Source organism: Eschscholzia californica, unplaced genomic scaffold (genome assembly GCF_041429995.1).
Source record: "Eschscholzia californica isolate CP2 unplaced genomic scaffold, dmEscCali1.0.p SCAF_2, whole genome shotgun sequence".
NCBI lineage: Eukaryota > Viridiplantae > Streptophyta > Magnoliopsida > Ranunculales > Papaveraceae > Eschscholzia > Eschscholzia californica.
The window spans coordinates 43,966,610-43,979,041 of NW_028238309.1; the positions used below are offsets into that span (position 1 = coordinate 43,966,610).

At 35.7% G+C, this 12,432-nt stretch overlaps 1 protein-coding gene across 1 annotated transcript; it reads right to left on the minus strand.

Annotated features, from left to right (window-relative positions):
- Window positions 1-289: 289 nt before the first annotated feature.
- On the minus strand, window positions 290-3,671 carry LOC147558179 (alpha carbonic anhydrase 7-like). The gene is made up of 7 exons (XM_086659745.1): window positions 3,419-3,671; window positions 3,027-3,223; window positions 1,268-1,377; window positions 1,068-1,176; window positions 774-935; window positions 609-662; window positions 290-505 (listed from the first exon to the last, which is right to left on the minus strand). The coding sequence occupies exons 1-7, from the start codon at window positions 3,507-3,509 to the stop codon at window positions 389-391; spliced, it is 840 nt and encodes a 279-aa protein (XP_086515871.1). The 5' UTR covers window positions 3,510-3,671; the 3' UTR covers window positions 290-388.
- Between the last annotated feature and the right edge of the window lie 8,761 nt (window positions 3,672-12,432).

Genomic DNA, 12,432 nt, shown 5'->3' on the forward strand with positions numbered 1-12,432 from the left:
TCCGAGCCCGTTTGGCCCGTGATCGTCGAAGTTCAATAGGGCTAGCGGGCACGGGCACGGGCGGGCAATGGGCACCATGAAGGGCCAAAGTGACCGTCCCATCCGCCCGACGGTCTATAGTGGGCTTCGAAGTCCCGTACCCGATTCGCTAAGACCGAAATAAAAAAGCCTGCGGACGACCGAGCCCAGCCAATTCTTTTTTTTGTTGAAATGTGGCCATGTAGGGGCTCATTATTTATAGATGAAAAATACAAATACTGTTACAGAAGTTAATTACATGCACTAATTCTGTTCAACAGTTAAATACAAAGAGCTATAATTATTTAGCGAGTCTAACATGGACTCGAACATCACACATACATTTATTCATAAATTTATTAGTAATTAATTAAAAGCTAGTACTAGTAGTAGAATCATCGGTGACCAGCTCAAGATGAGGATTGTTTGGACTGTAGAAGAAAATATCACGATCATTGAGTAGTTGTATTGGTCTTGCATTGTCGTTCTGCGTTAAAATAATAATTACTAATTAGTTAATTATCACCATGATTTAGATAAATAAATACTATTCCATTAATAAAGTAGCTAGATTAGTTGTAGCAACTTACATGGTGAACTGCATCTTTAAACAACTTCAATTGTCTTTTCGAAAGAGTCCTAATCTGAAAAATTAAATTAAAATAATTAGAATCGAATGACGAATGTGAAAAAAATTAACTCATGAGTAACTTTTTGTTATATTCAAAGTTTATTAGGTAAATTTTTATACTTACATTTTTCTTGATGTTCCAAATGACACCTTCAGTACAATTAGGAGTAGTGAGAGAACCCATGTATCTGTAATATTCCAATCCACCAGAGAAAACCCCTGGTTCAAGCTCCCCTACTTTCACCTCCTTTTGGCCATCAATTATTTGCTTGATAGAGTGTTCCAACTGAGTTCATTAGTTAAGTAAACACTAATTAGTCACTTATTAATGGTTGACTAGCTAAACGAAGATGGTACTATATATATACTGTCCAGTATACATGGTACTCTATGATGTAAGATGGAAAAAGAAATATACCGGCTTTAAAAAAACATTGCAATGAAAAGCATGTACTCTATATAGTACAGCAATAACAGCATACTCGCCATTTTCGCTTTTATGAACCATATGTTGTTCCAAAGCAAACCTGCCCAAACAAATCTCAGTGTCAAGGCTCATTATCCCTTCAACTATATAATAGTATTAATTATAGAGAAGAGAGAGGAAGAAGAAGAGACTTGTCGCCGTTGATGGTATGCTCAGAAGGTGTATGCCAATGCATCTGTAGGAGGTCATATTTGGTGCCATTGATTTTAATGTTACCAGCTTTACCAGCTTCAAACTTAAGCTACAAAAATAGATCAAACCGCCATAAGATCAAACAGATAAATAGACACTAATAAGATTTTTAGTTCATACTAAAAGACACAACTAGAAACAAGATTTTTATAATTATAGACTAGTATAGATGATAAGAGAAACATATAAAAGAGAAAAAATGGGTTGCACATGATAAAGGGATGCGGATTTGAACAAAGGCATCTTGGAGCCCTTACCAAGAAGGATGCCACTTCACTAGCTACTTGGTCCGCTTTCTTAAATTCATAGAAACCTAATATTTGGGTCCTTCACTAGGATGGGGTCTAAAGCAGTCGCTTTGAAATATCTATTGCCATGAGTCATGACGATTTATAAGTCAATTCCGTCACTAAGGTTGTGTTTGTTTTTTTTTAATGTCTGAATCTGAATTGGCTGAATCTGAATTGGCTGAACTGAATTGGGCTGAATCTGAATTAGCTAAAATACTTTGCAAGTTAGATGTTTGTTTTTTACATCTGAAATGTTAAGTCTGAATTAGAATTTTGACAATTATACCCTTATATAATATTTTATACAAACAAAACTCTAATTTCTCACTCATCCCTTGTTAAAGCCAATAACTAACTAACTAAACCCTAATTTCTAGATCTCCCACGTTAAAGTAAAAAAGAAAACTAAAACCTAAACTTTTCATCTCCCTACCGTCTCTCTCTCTCTACCTCTCTAAAACAGAAGAAAATCCGGCGATGGAGGTCCGGTGGAAAGGTCTCTCTCGCAGTACATCTATCTCTCTCTAATCTCAGTACATCTCTCTCTCTTTCTCTCTAATCTCAGTACCTCTCTCTCTCTCTTCGAGTTCCCCTCTCTCTCTTTGTCCCTCTCTTTCAACAGATCGGTGAAGGGAAACCCTCGCCAGATCCGGCGAGGGTTGTCTCTCTTTCCCAGATCCGGTGAAGTGATTTTAATGGTGGTTAGTGATTGTAATTTGTGGTTATGGTCTTTGGTGGTGGTGTTGTCTTTTGAAGCCACGGTTTGGTCCATGTTGGTTGGTGGTGTTTTATGGTTTGAGGTGGCGATGGTGGTGGTGGTTTTCTGGTTATAGTGGTGGTGGTGGTGGTGGTGGTTTTCTGGTTATATGGTGGTGGTTTTATGGTGGTGGTTTTTTGGTTATAGTTTTCTGGGGGTGGTGGTGGTGGTTTTCTGGTTATAGTGGTGGTGGTGGTGGTGGTTTTCTGGTTATGTGGTGGTGGTTTTATGGTGGTGGTTTTGTGTGGTGGTGGTGGTGGTGGTGGTTTTATGGTGGTGATGGTGGCAGCGTTTTGGTAATTGGTGGTGGCGGCAGCGATCTCTTGTGTTGGGCAGGAAAAAATTTTTGATGGGAAACTTTTTTCTAAATTAAAAGGTTATAACAGTCTTTTTACATTTTTCAGCAGATGGATCTTTATTTCAGACTTGTTTTGAAGTCTGAAATATTTGGTCTTCATTTCAGCCAATTCAGACCAGGTCCCAATTCAGATCAGATTTTCAGATTTCTTTAAATAAAAAAACAAACATCTGACATCTGAATTGACATCCAATTCAGATTTCAGATCTGAAAAAATAAAAAAACAAACAGCACCTAAGTTTAACTTTTCCTCACAAAAGTAAAGGGTTCTTTGGGAAACCATCTCGACTTACAGTGATATCGTGGCCTCGGTACTCTAGTGTTGATTTGACCAAAGGTGCATAATTCTGAGTAACTTTTTGTGATTCAGGCAAAACTTTTCTTCCTTCATCAAACAAATTAATTGGAGACTGCGATTTCCCAATATTACATTCACCGCCCCAGTGAGCAGGTCCTTTATCGCTACTATCCGAGTAATCAAAGTCTCCATCTGTTTCATCGTCACAAATATTAACAAATTCATTTGATCACTCAAAATTCAAAAATGAAATTAATTTTGAAGTGCAATAAAACTTAGAGTCTTAACAAGACTATTAGAGCCCATGCATGGAGCCTAGCTCCTTATGAAAATCGACTTGTAAATACAGAATTATCTTATTATAAGTTCTCAAGCCTGCGAACTTACCCGATCCTAGAGATGGGGTTACTCTTGAACTCAAAATCAAAGCCATAAACATAAATGTAAAAACTAGGATGGGTGTGTTCAGGTTCTTCATGTTTGAGACACAAAATAAAGAAGGATTTGGAATTAAATCAAAGCAATATAGATGAGAGATCAGTATTATAGATTTTGTTTAATCTGGATTGTTCAAATGATGGTAGTTTAGATGGAAAATGCTATGACATTATGGTGGGTTTATATAAAAATTCAATGGGGTAGGTTTGTAAAATGTCACAATTTTGATTTGATAAAAAACGTGACCAACTTCATCCACCATATTTTTCAAGTAATTGATTAGTACCACTGTAAGTTCCAATAATTAATGCTATTGAAATTGATACTATTTCATCAAAAAAGTGACTTAACATAAAACCGATATAATTGTCAAATGTAATTAAAAAGAAAAACGTTAGCTCTGCCAAGTGGTTGAAAATGTTGACATAAATTCCAAAACTCTGGAGGTCTCAGGTTCGATTCTCACGGAGGGTGGAATCCATAGTTTATCAAACTTGGGTTATTAAAAGGTGTAAATAATATAATAAATTTGTCGGGCTTTATGCCTCTTTCATTATGTAAAACTTAGGCAGTACTGACGTAGATCATAGTCGATTTCTCAAAAAAAAAAAAAAAACTAATTTGACGCAGGGTTCACAGGGGTTTAATAAATTTCATGTCAAGTCCTCCAGTTCATTAAGTTTTCATCCAAGTCCCTGCATTTTTTGTCTGGGCCGTCGAATTTGATCGCCTATGTAACTAACTACTTTATTTTATTGTTAAACTTAAATACATTTAACGCATGTGTTAGATGTGGGATGTATGAAAATCATGAAATATATACATAATTTTGGGCCGCGACTTTGGGGAATAAAGAAAATTCTCCGGGGAATAAAGATTTTTCTTAAAACTAGTCAAATAAGATTGACTTTTTATGTTTCTTTTTATTGCTAAGGGGCTTCTAATTTTAGAAGATGCTATAAAAAAGGCTCCTCCATCTCATCACCTCTCTCTGCCACCTAACCTTCTCGCCACCGGAAAATTGGCCGGCCGGCGACCTTCCCGGAGAAGATGATGATGAGGTGGCGAGAAGGTTAGGTGGCAGAGAGAGGTGATGAGATAAGAGGAGAACTTTCAAAAAAATGTATTTTGTATTCCCCATAAAAATTTATTTCCCGGAGAATTTAAAAAAAAATCTGGATTCCCTCGAGAATTTATTCCCCGGAGAATTTTCTTTATTCCCCAAAGCCGCGGCAATTTTGTAAGGTGTTTAGAACAAGATCGACTTTCACTTTTTGGTTTCGATCATTTCTTTTGTTGTTTGTGGTTTCTGCAAATAATAGTTTGCAAATTTAGAACTTTTGCAGATATTTGTTTGTAAAAAGAGAACTTCCGCAACACATCTGTTTGCAAGTAATAAGATTTGCGCAGAGTTGCCACTTGCAAAAGTAAAAAAACATTGTTCTCCAAACAACTATGCATTTTACGAAATTAAACAACATAATTGAAAAAGAAAATAGAACTCTTACATATGGCTATTTGGGAAAATAAGAAAAAAATAAAATAAGAAAAATATGAAAGTGAATCTTGTTTGAAAGATAATAACAAGTTTATGTTAAATATATAAATTTAGTCGAAAATTGAGTTGTAAGAAAGAGTTAAATATCTTCAAACTAAAACTAAAAGATAAAGTATACAAAACATTTGATGAAACTCTGTTCCCAAAAGAACCAGCGAATCCATTATATATCACATTCCCCACTAAATTCCTCAGACACAACTAAAACTAAGTACTCCCCTTAAAAATTAGATAATTACTTAACGACAATTCAAGATTAACAAAAAAAATATAGGTAAACGAATTAATTCTATTTTGGCACCTAAGAGTATTTTTGGTAAAAATTGAAACTATGTTGGCCTATGGGTGCCAAATCAAACACTAATAGGTCAAAACAACAAATTGGTCACAAATTGGAGGCCAAAAACACAGTTAACCATTTTATTAATATGTTAATTAACATTTGTTCCATCAACTATTGACTAAAATCTTATGGCTATCAACATTTTTTCCGTGATTGACCCTTATTATGATAACTATCTTACAATGATACCTCCTTGATTTATTATTTCAGTTCAATTATCTGCAAGGACTCATTTTTCACGATTTCTATCATGGGAAGTTTTGGTAAGGGGCTCCCATTCGTGTTAATAGGTCCCTCTCGTGAATTCGATACGAATCCACCGAATACAATTTGGTACGAGTCCATCGAATTCACAAAAATAGGCTACTGAAGTGAATTTCAATGGACTCGCACCGAATGGTCTCCTATGAATTTAGAGGGCTCGTAACGAATGGTCTCTTGTGAATGAAATGGGCCATTCCATTTTCTAACAATATCAAAACACTTTAATAGAGGTTCTATCTTCCTATGACGATAATGACTGTAGATTTACAATACCAAACCCATAAATTAATTCTTAAGGGTAATCTTTCACAAGTCACAATACCAACAAGAGCTTGTTCTACATTAATAATCTCATTCTGCATGTGGCTATATAGTATAATATATCCAGCATGCAGCACGAAATTAGGTTGCTAATTATATGGGCATCCTCATCTTATTGTGCATTTCTATCACATTGACTTTTTTTTTGTTTAAACGATCACATATCTCATTTACCAATCCTTGGCAAGTTTTTGTATGACTATCCGACGAACTGCTCTCTCCTACAATCTCGAAAGTACAAATTGTATAAATGGGTTTGGAGTGGCAAGCACGAACCCTATCCCGAATAATTTGGCTTCATGGAGAAGCCTGCCACAAATAATATAGTTTTTTTCGATGAGATACCACAAATAATATAGTTCACACAATAGTATATAATATTTCACATTTTACATGTGAGTGGTGACTGGTAAGGTATAGATTATCCACGAGAAAATGACTGTTTAGGGTGAAAATAATATTATAATAACCAAAAAAGCCTACATGTTTTTCTATTGACTAAAAGTTGCTCAAATATTATAGTTAATGATACATAAAGTGTAAAATAATATGATTAATTATCATTAAGGTCATTTTTTATATTTATTGTTCCCAAAATACCCTGCCCATTAAAATTCTATTTTTCCCAGAAAAACACACCCGCGATTTTTGAGTAGATTGCTAGTGCCCAGAGGGCTTTTCAAACACCCTAATTTCAATCTCTTGAACATCTAGATTTCTCTGGTATTTCTACACAAATTCTAATCCTAAATGGCATCATCATCAACAGGGCAACCTCAGTGTCTTCACCTTCGTAATCTCCCATGGGAATGCACTGAAGAAGAACTTATCGAGCTCTGTAAACCCTTCGGCAAGATAGTTAATACCAAATGCAATGTCGGTGCTAATCGTAATCAAGCCTTTGTTGAATTTGTAAGTGTACTCTTTACTCTTTTTCTAATTAGTTTGTTAGTCACAGATAAGATATTCAGACTTACTAGTTTAGTGTCAGGAATCCACCCTAAAGGAGATAACTTATGGTTTGTTTGGATGGCGGAATCATGAATCCGCGGATTCATGAGTCCTTGGGATTCATGATTCCACGGATTCATGAATCCAAGTAATATTTTTTGGTTTGTTTGGCAACTAAGAATCCTATGATTTATTATTATTTGACTATTTTTAAACGTCTTTAGAAAAAATATGATTTTTGAAAAAAATAATGATTTTGAAAAAATAATAATGATTTTGTAGAAGGAAATATTTTTTTGTTGATTTTAAGTTTGAAATTTAGGTTCATTAATCCAAAATCCTAGCAAATCTTAGGGGGTAGGGTGGGATTTTGGTCCAATACAAATTTTGGAATTAGGAATCCTTAGGATTCAAGAGTCCTAGGATTCTTGGTAGCCAAACACACCAAGGATTAATGATTCCTACCAAATCCCACTTTTAATAGGAATCCTACTTAGGAATCCTGCAACCAAACACACCATTAGTTCATTTGAAAATTCTTGAATTATTTTGACACCTGTAGAATTTTAAGTTGTCATAGTAACTCTAATTGTAATTTTGATGAAGATCTTTTCCATATGGAAAATCATTCATATATGCACGCTAGATACGATAGCCTAGTGTGCCGTGGCTAGGGCAAAATCTCTGGCCATAGACACTACATTGGTACAACAAGGCCGTGTTTGTGCCGTGCCGTGTTGGTATGTGGCTGGGCCCAAGGGATTCTTACATTTTCTGCACAAGTTCCGGGATTTTATGCCACACATGAACTGTACTTTACTTCTTGACGTAGAACTATGCCCTTGCTTCGACTCTTGTGTAAACTTTGTTTGTGAAAGATTGGTGGTTGGATTATAAATGACACCAACTCTCGCTGCGCTAAAATGGCAAACATGAAGTGTGTCTGGAGTGTCGTGTTAGTATTATGTGTGTACCTTGTCGTGTCGAAATCCATGAGTGTGTCTAGAGTGTGTCATGCCACTATTATGTGTGTATCGTGTCGTGTTGAAATCCAATTATTTAATCACGTCACATAAGACATTTGACATGTCGTTTCGTTCTTTGAAAAGACATGTCCTTTTTTTTCGTATTCATGTATTTGACTCTACACGTTACCTATGTTCAAATTGACCTAAAACACGCTTAGAGAACGCCACGCCTGAAGAGACATGTTAGTTAGATCTAAAGAGTGTAAGAGGAGTGTGTGTGAAAATGGGAGAGAAAGAGATCAATTGAAATATAATATGGGTACCTGATGATGTGGGGATGAAGGTATTAAGGATTTGAGGTTGGAGTAGAGTAAGTATTCTTTGAGTCGAAGACGAATGAGAAGAAGTTGTTGAGTAGTAGTAGTAGTAGGAGGAGTTTTCTTCTTCCTTATAAGTATTGAATCTACTCTTGCTTTAATTACTCCATTTATGTATTCTTGTGAGTTATAACTAGTCACAGAAGCTCTTATTAGTTTCTTCTTATTGTAGTTGTGATGTAGAACGCAGCGGAATTTAAGAATAAAATAAACTAATACGAAGAACGATAAAATAACGATTAAATAACTCTAAATAACTGTAAACTCGATTAAACTTGATTGGGTTTTCTCTTCAACATGGCAATAATGGACAAACTAGATATCCTTTTATAGGATTCTGGACTTTCTTAGATAGACTTGAATTAGACTTTGCTAAATAAAATACTGCAACTTCCTAAATAACTAGACTCAAATCTGGACCTTTCCAATTATTGGAAATACTAAAATAACATAATTTCCTAAACCTAAATTCTCTAATAATCATACTAAAATTGGGACTTCCTAAAGCTACTCTCCATGGCCGGATGGCCCATGGCCCGGTTTAGTCATGGAAAAAGCCTCCACGCCGGGTGCCCCTGCATCAGCATCCCCTTCTCCCAAGAGGTTCGTCCCGAACCGTTTGATGAAGAAAAAAACGTAATGCACCAGCAAACGGTGAACTCTGTTATGGCGATCCGTAATTCCCACTTTGTTCGACATTTGCCGGAATTTCGAAGAAGAATAAGGACCAAAACACCAACTTCATACCGAATTGTTGTCGGAATTCCTTCTTTTGGTGATTTTGTTCTTTAAGTGTCTTTTCTATATTCTTCTCTAATTCCTTAACTTTTTGCTTCAAGATAGTTTCATCTTTCTTCTTCAATTCAAGATCTTTTTGAACACCATTCTTTTCAAGAGTAACCCTTTCGAGATTATCCTTCATTTTCTCAAATTCGGATTGAAGTTTGCTAGTTTTTCCCACTTGGGTTTTGTAAGATTCTTCATGTTTTGAAGAAACAACTCTGAGATTGCTCAATTCTTTTTGAAGTTCTTCAATTTCAGTCTCTCTCTTAACCTTTTCCTTCTCAAGATTAGCTTTCTCTTCGTCTATTTTCTTAAACTTTCTTGCTACTTCATCCAAAGTGTTCGAAACTTTCGACTGTAATTCTACTTCACTCTTTTCCATTACAGATATGGTGGTTTTAAGCTTTTCAACTTCCTTTTGTAAGTCATCCATCTTCATCTTCAGATTAGTTCCCTGTTCATTAATCTCTTCATTAATCTCTTCCTTCTCTCTAACAAGTTCATCTTTCTCTCTCTTCAGATTCTCAATTGATTTCAAGGAATCAATCAACTTTCCATCAACTAAATCTTTTTCCTTAATCAAAGATTGAATATTTATTTCCCTAACTTTTCCTTCCTCAATAAGTATTTATTTCTCTTTCTCTAATTGATTCAGTTTCTCCTGAATTTCTAATCTAATTTTATCAAGTTCAATGAAATTTGATTTCAAAGTTTTAGATTCAATTACCTGAATATCGAGATTCTTCTGGATCAAATTCATCTCACGAACAACAACTTCAGAAGAACTTCGTTCACGACCTAACTCTCCATTGACGATATCATGCTGCTTCTGCAATGTCTTGATCTCAACATCTCGATCAATCTTGTTAAAAGGAATGTATATTGCAAACTTGAGTCAGTCAATTCAATATGACCATGTTTGCTTAAACGCAATGCCCTAGTTAACCGAATTTGAGGGTTATCTTCACCCAAGTTCTATTTCTCTCTCTCTTCAAAATCAGAAACTAAATCAAACCTTGGATGTCAACCCCGATTCCCTAAACCCTAGCTTCATCTCACGGAAAATATCAATGTCACCGGTCAACGACGACTTTTGAAACGAGTTTACCACACCGATTATGTGTTGGAGCCCATTCTGTTCGCCCCCTCAAACTCTAAGTGCAAGAGGTATCATATTTGTTTGAGACCACAATGGATGAAGAAAGTTCCAAAAACATTGGGGAAACCTCAAAAGACTACAACAAAACGATTTTTGGGCAAAATTCTAGTTCTAAAGAGGTATGTGAGTATTCTCTAATATTTTAATTCGTGTTTGAAGGAGTAAATCTCGGCATTGATTAAAAAGAAAAAATAGGCATCGACCTTGAAATCGGGCTGGTTTGAAAGAGTCTGTGTCTAAACCGCGGTATGACTAGACTGAATTAACATACATGCTTTATGTCATTGAAATCGGTGAGGCAGGACCGACTGGCACTACCCTCATCAGTACGAGCTCACCGATTGCCACTGCCCCCATCTGTACGGGCCCAACCGATTCAACAACAAAAACATAATTTTGGTTAGCATCTTTAAATCGGTGACATCGTAAGATTTGTAACTGACTTACCAGTCCAGGATAACCGATTTCAATTCTAGAGAAGACTACAAGGTTAACATCTTCTAATGATTGCCTCAACTCCGAACTAAAATAGCCAGTAGAAACGCTTCAACGAAGACTCCAAACAACCGCGCACAAAGAAATAAAGTTTTGGAACAAATATTTTGAAGAAAAATCGATCTCCAAAACTCAAGGGTTTTATGGGCAGAGAAAATGCGAGAGAAATGGAGAAGAGAGTAACAAGGGATCTTGTGTTGGTAAGCCCTAGTGCCTGATTTAGACAAAAAGAGTGAGAGAGAGTCGATTTGCAAGAGAAGAAGAACACAGTCGTGATTTTGATTTCTCGGTTGGAGGGAGGGGTTAAGTCAAGATTTTTTTACTAACCGTTACCTAACCGTCTAACATGGGCAAAGACATTGCCTCCTACCCACACATTGCCTCTAACGAAACTAGAGTCCGCCTTTAGCGAGATTGCCTATTAACAATTTTGGGCATTGCCTATAAAATTTGACACTTTTTTTTAATGAAATTTAGGCCTTAAAATTCATTATATTTTTGTTTTGGGCGTCCCAGGCACCGACCTACCTAACTTTTTCTCTCACGGAATGAACTAAAGCTTTAGTTGTCATCTAGAAGAGTAGAAGAATAGCAAGATGCATGCCATAAGAGTTGAAACTTAGGAAAAGGGAAGGTTTTCGGATCTTTTCATAGAATGACTATAAGTTCAATGGAGAAGCATGTGATGATCATAAAATGTTATAGTCTTCTAGATGAAGAGAAGTCTTTTTTTTTTGATGAAAGAGATGAAGATGAAGAGAAGTCTTAGTGTCTTACTAATAACCAATACAATGGAAAAGACAAAGACACGTGATGAGTGCTATTTGTTTTTTTGCACAAAACAAAAGATCTTCTATTTCTAGTGGGAGAAGATTATATCACTAGTTGATTCTTAGACCTTTCTTCTAAAATATCATCTATTCGAAGATAATTATAAAATATATGATAGATATTCGTAAGAATACGCTCATAACTTCGAGAATCATACTATTTTGTGATTAGGGGTGTTCGTTGGTTCGGTATCCGGTATTTTGGTGTCATCCGTTACCAAACCACTCATGGTTTGGTTAGTGATTTTTCAAACCGTTACCAAACCGCTCGTGGTTTGGTTCGGTTACTAACCAAACCATCATAAGCGGTTTGGATACTACTGGATACCAAACCATCTATAAAAACAATTTGTTCTCCATAAAAATCGGTGAATCGAGTTACTTTCTGCATGTTAGAGAATAGAGTGTTAGAGAATAGAGTGTCATATGAGTCATGTTAAATAGTCCCACATTGGATGGGCTATTATTAGTGTTGGTTCCTTGAGCCTATATAAAGGCTTCATATGTAATAGCTAATAGATCATCCAACTATCAATACAACTCTTCTCTCCCTCTCATATTTATTTTATCTTACATGGTATCAAGAGCTTATAAACTCTAAAGAGTTAGATCCTTGGGTTTCCGATTAACCGGCGGCGGTAGTCCGTCAATGGCTACCGTCCGCCGGAGTATTACCGGAATAGTTTTCTACTTTACTTTTTCAATCTAAATAAGTTAGTTTTTCTTTTTTTTTTAGTAGTCAAGTTTCAAAGATTTTGAGTCTTCATGTAAGTCTTCAACAATGGTTTTCACCATTAAAGTTTGAAGGATTGAAGATCAATCTTTAACTCTTAGATCTATCTATCCCTACTTGTTAATAGTAGGAGATGAAGATCTAAAAGAGTATAACCAAACAACTATATTTGTTCAACTTT

What these genes read in the sequence shown, in the direction of transcription:
- LOC147558179 (XM_086659745.1), bottom strand. Translation starts at nt 3,509, where the DNA reads ATGAAGAACCTGAACACACCCATCCTAGTTTTTACATTTATGTTTATG. An exon ending in AACCCCATCTCTAGGATCGG is followed by an intron (nt 3,224 to 3,418) that starts GTAAGTTCGCAG and finishes ACGATGAAACAG; the next exon opens with ATGGAGACTTTGATTACTCG. An exon ending in CATACCATCAACGGCGACAA is followed by an intron (nt 1,177 to 1,267) that starts GTCTCTTCTTCT and finishes TTGTTTGGGCAG; the next exon opens with GTTTGCTTTGGAACAACATA.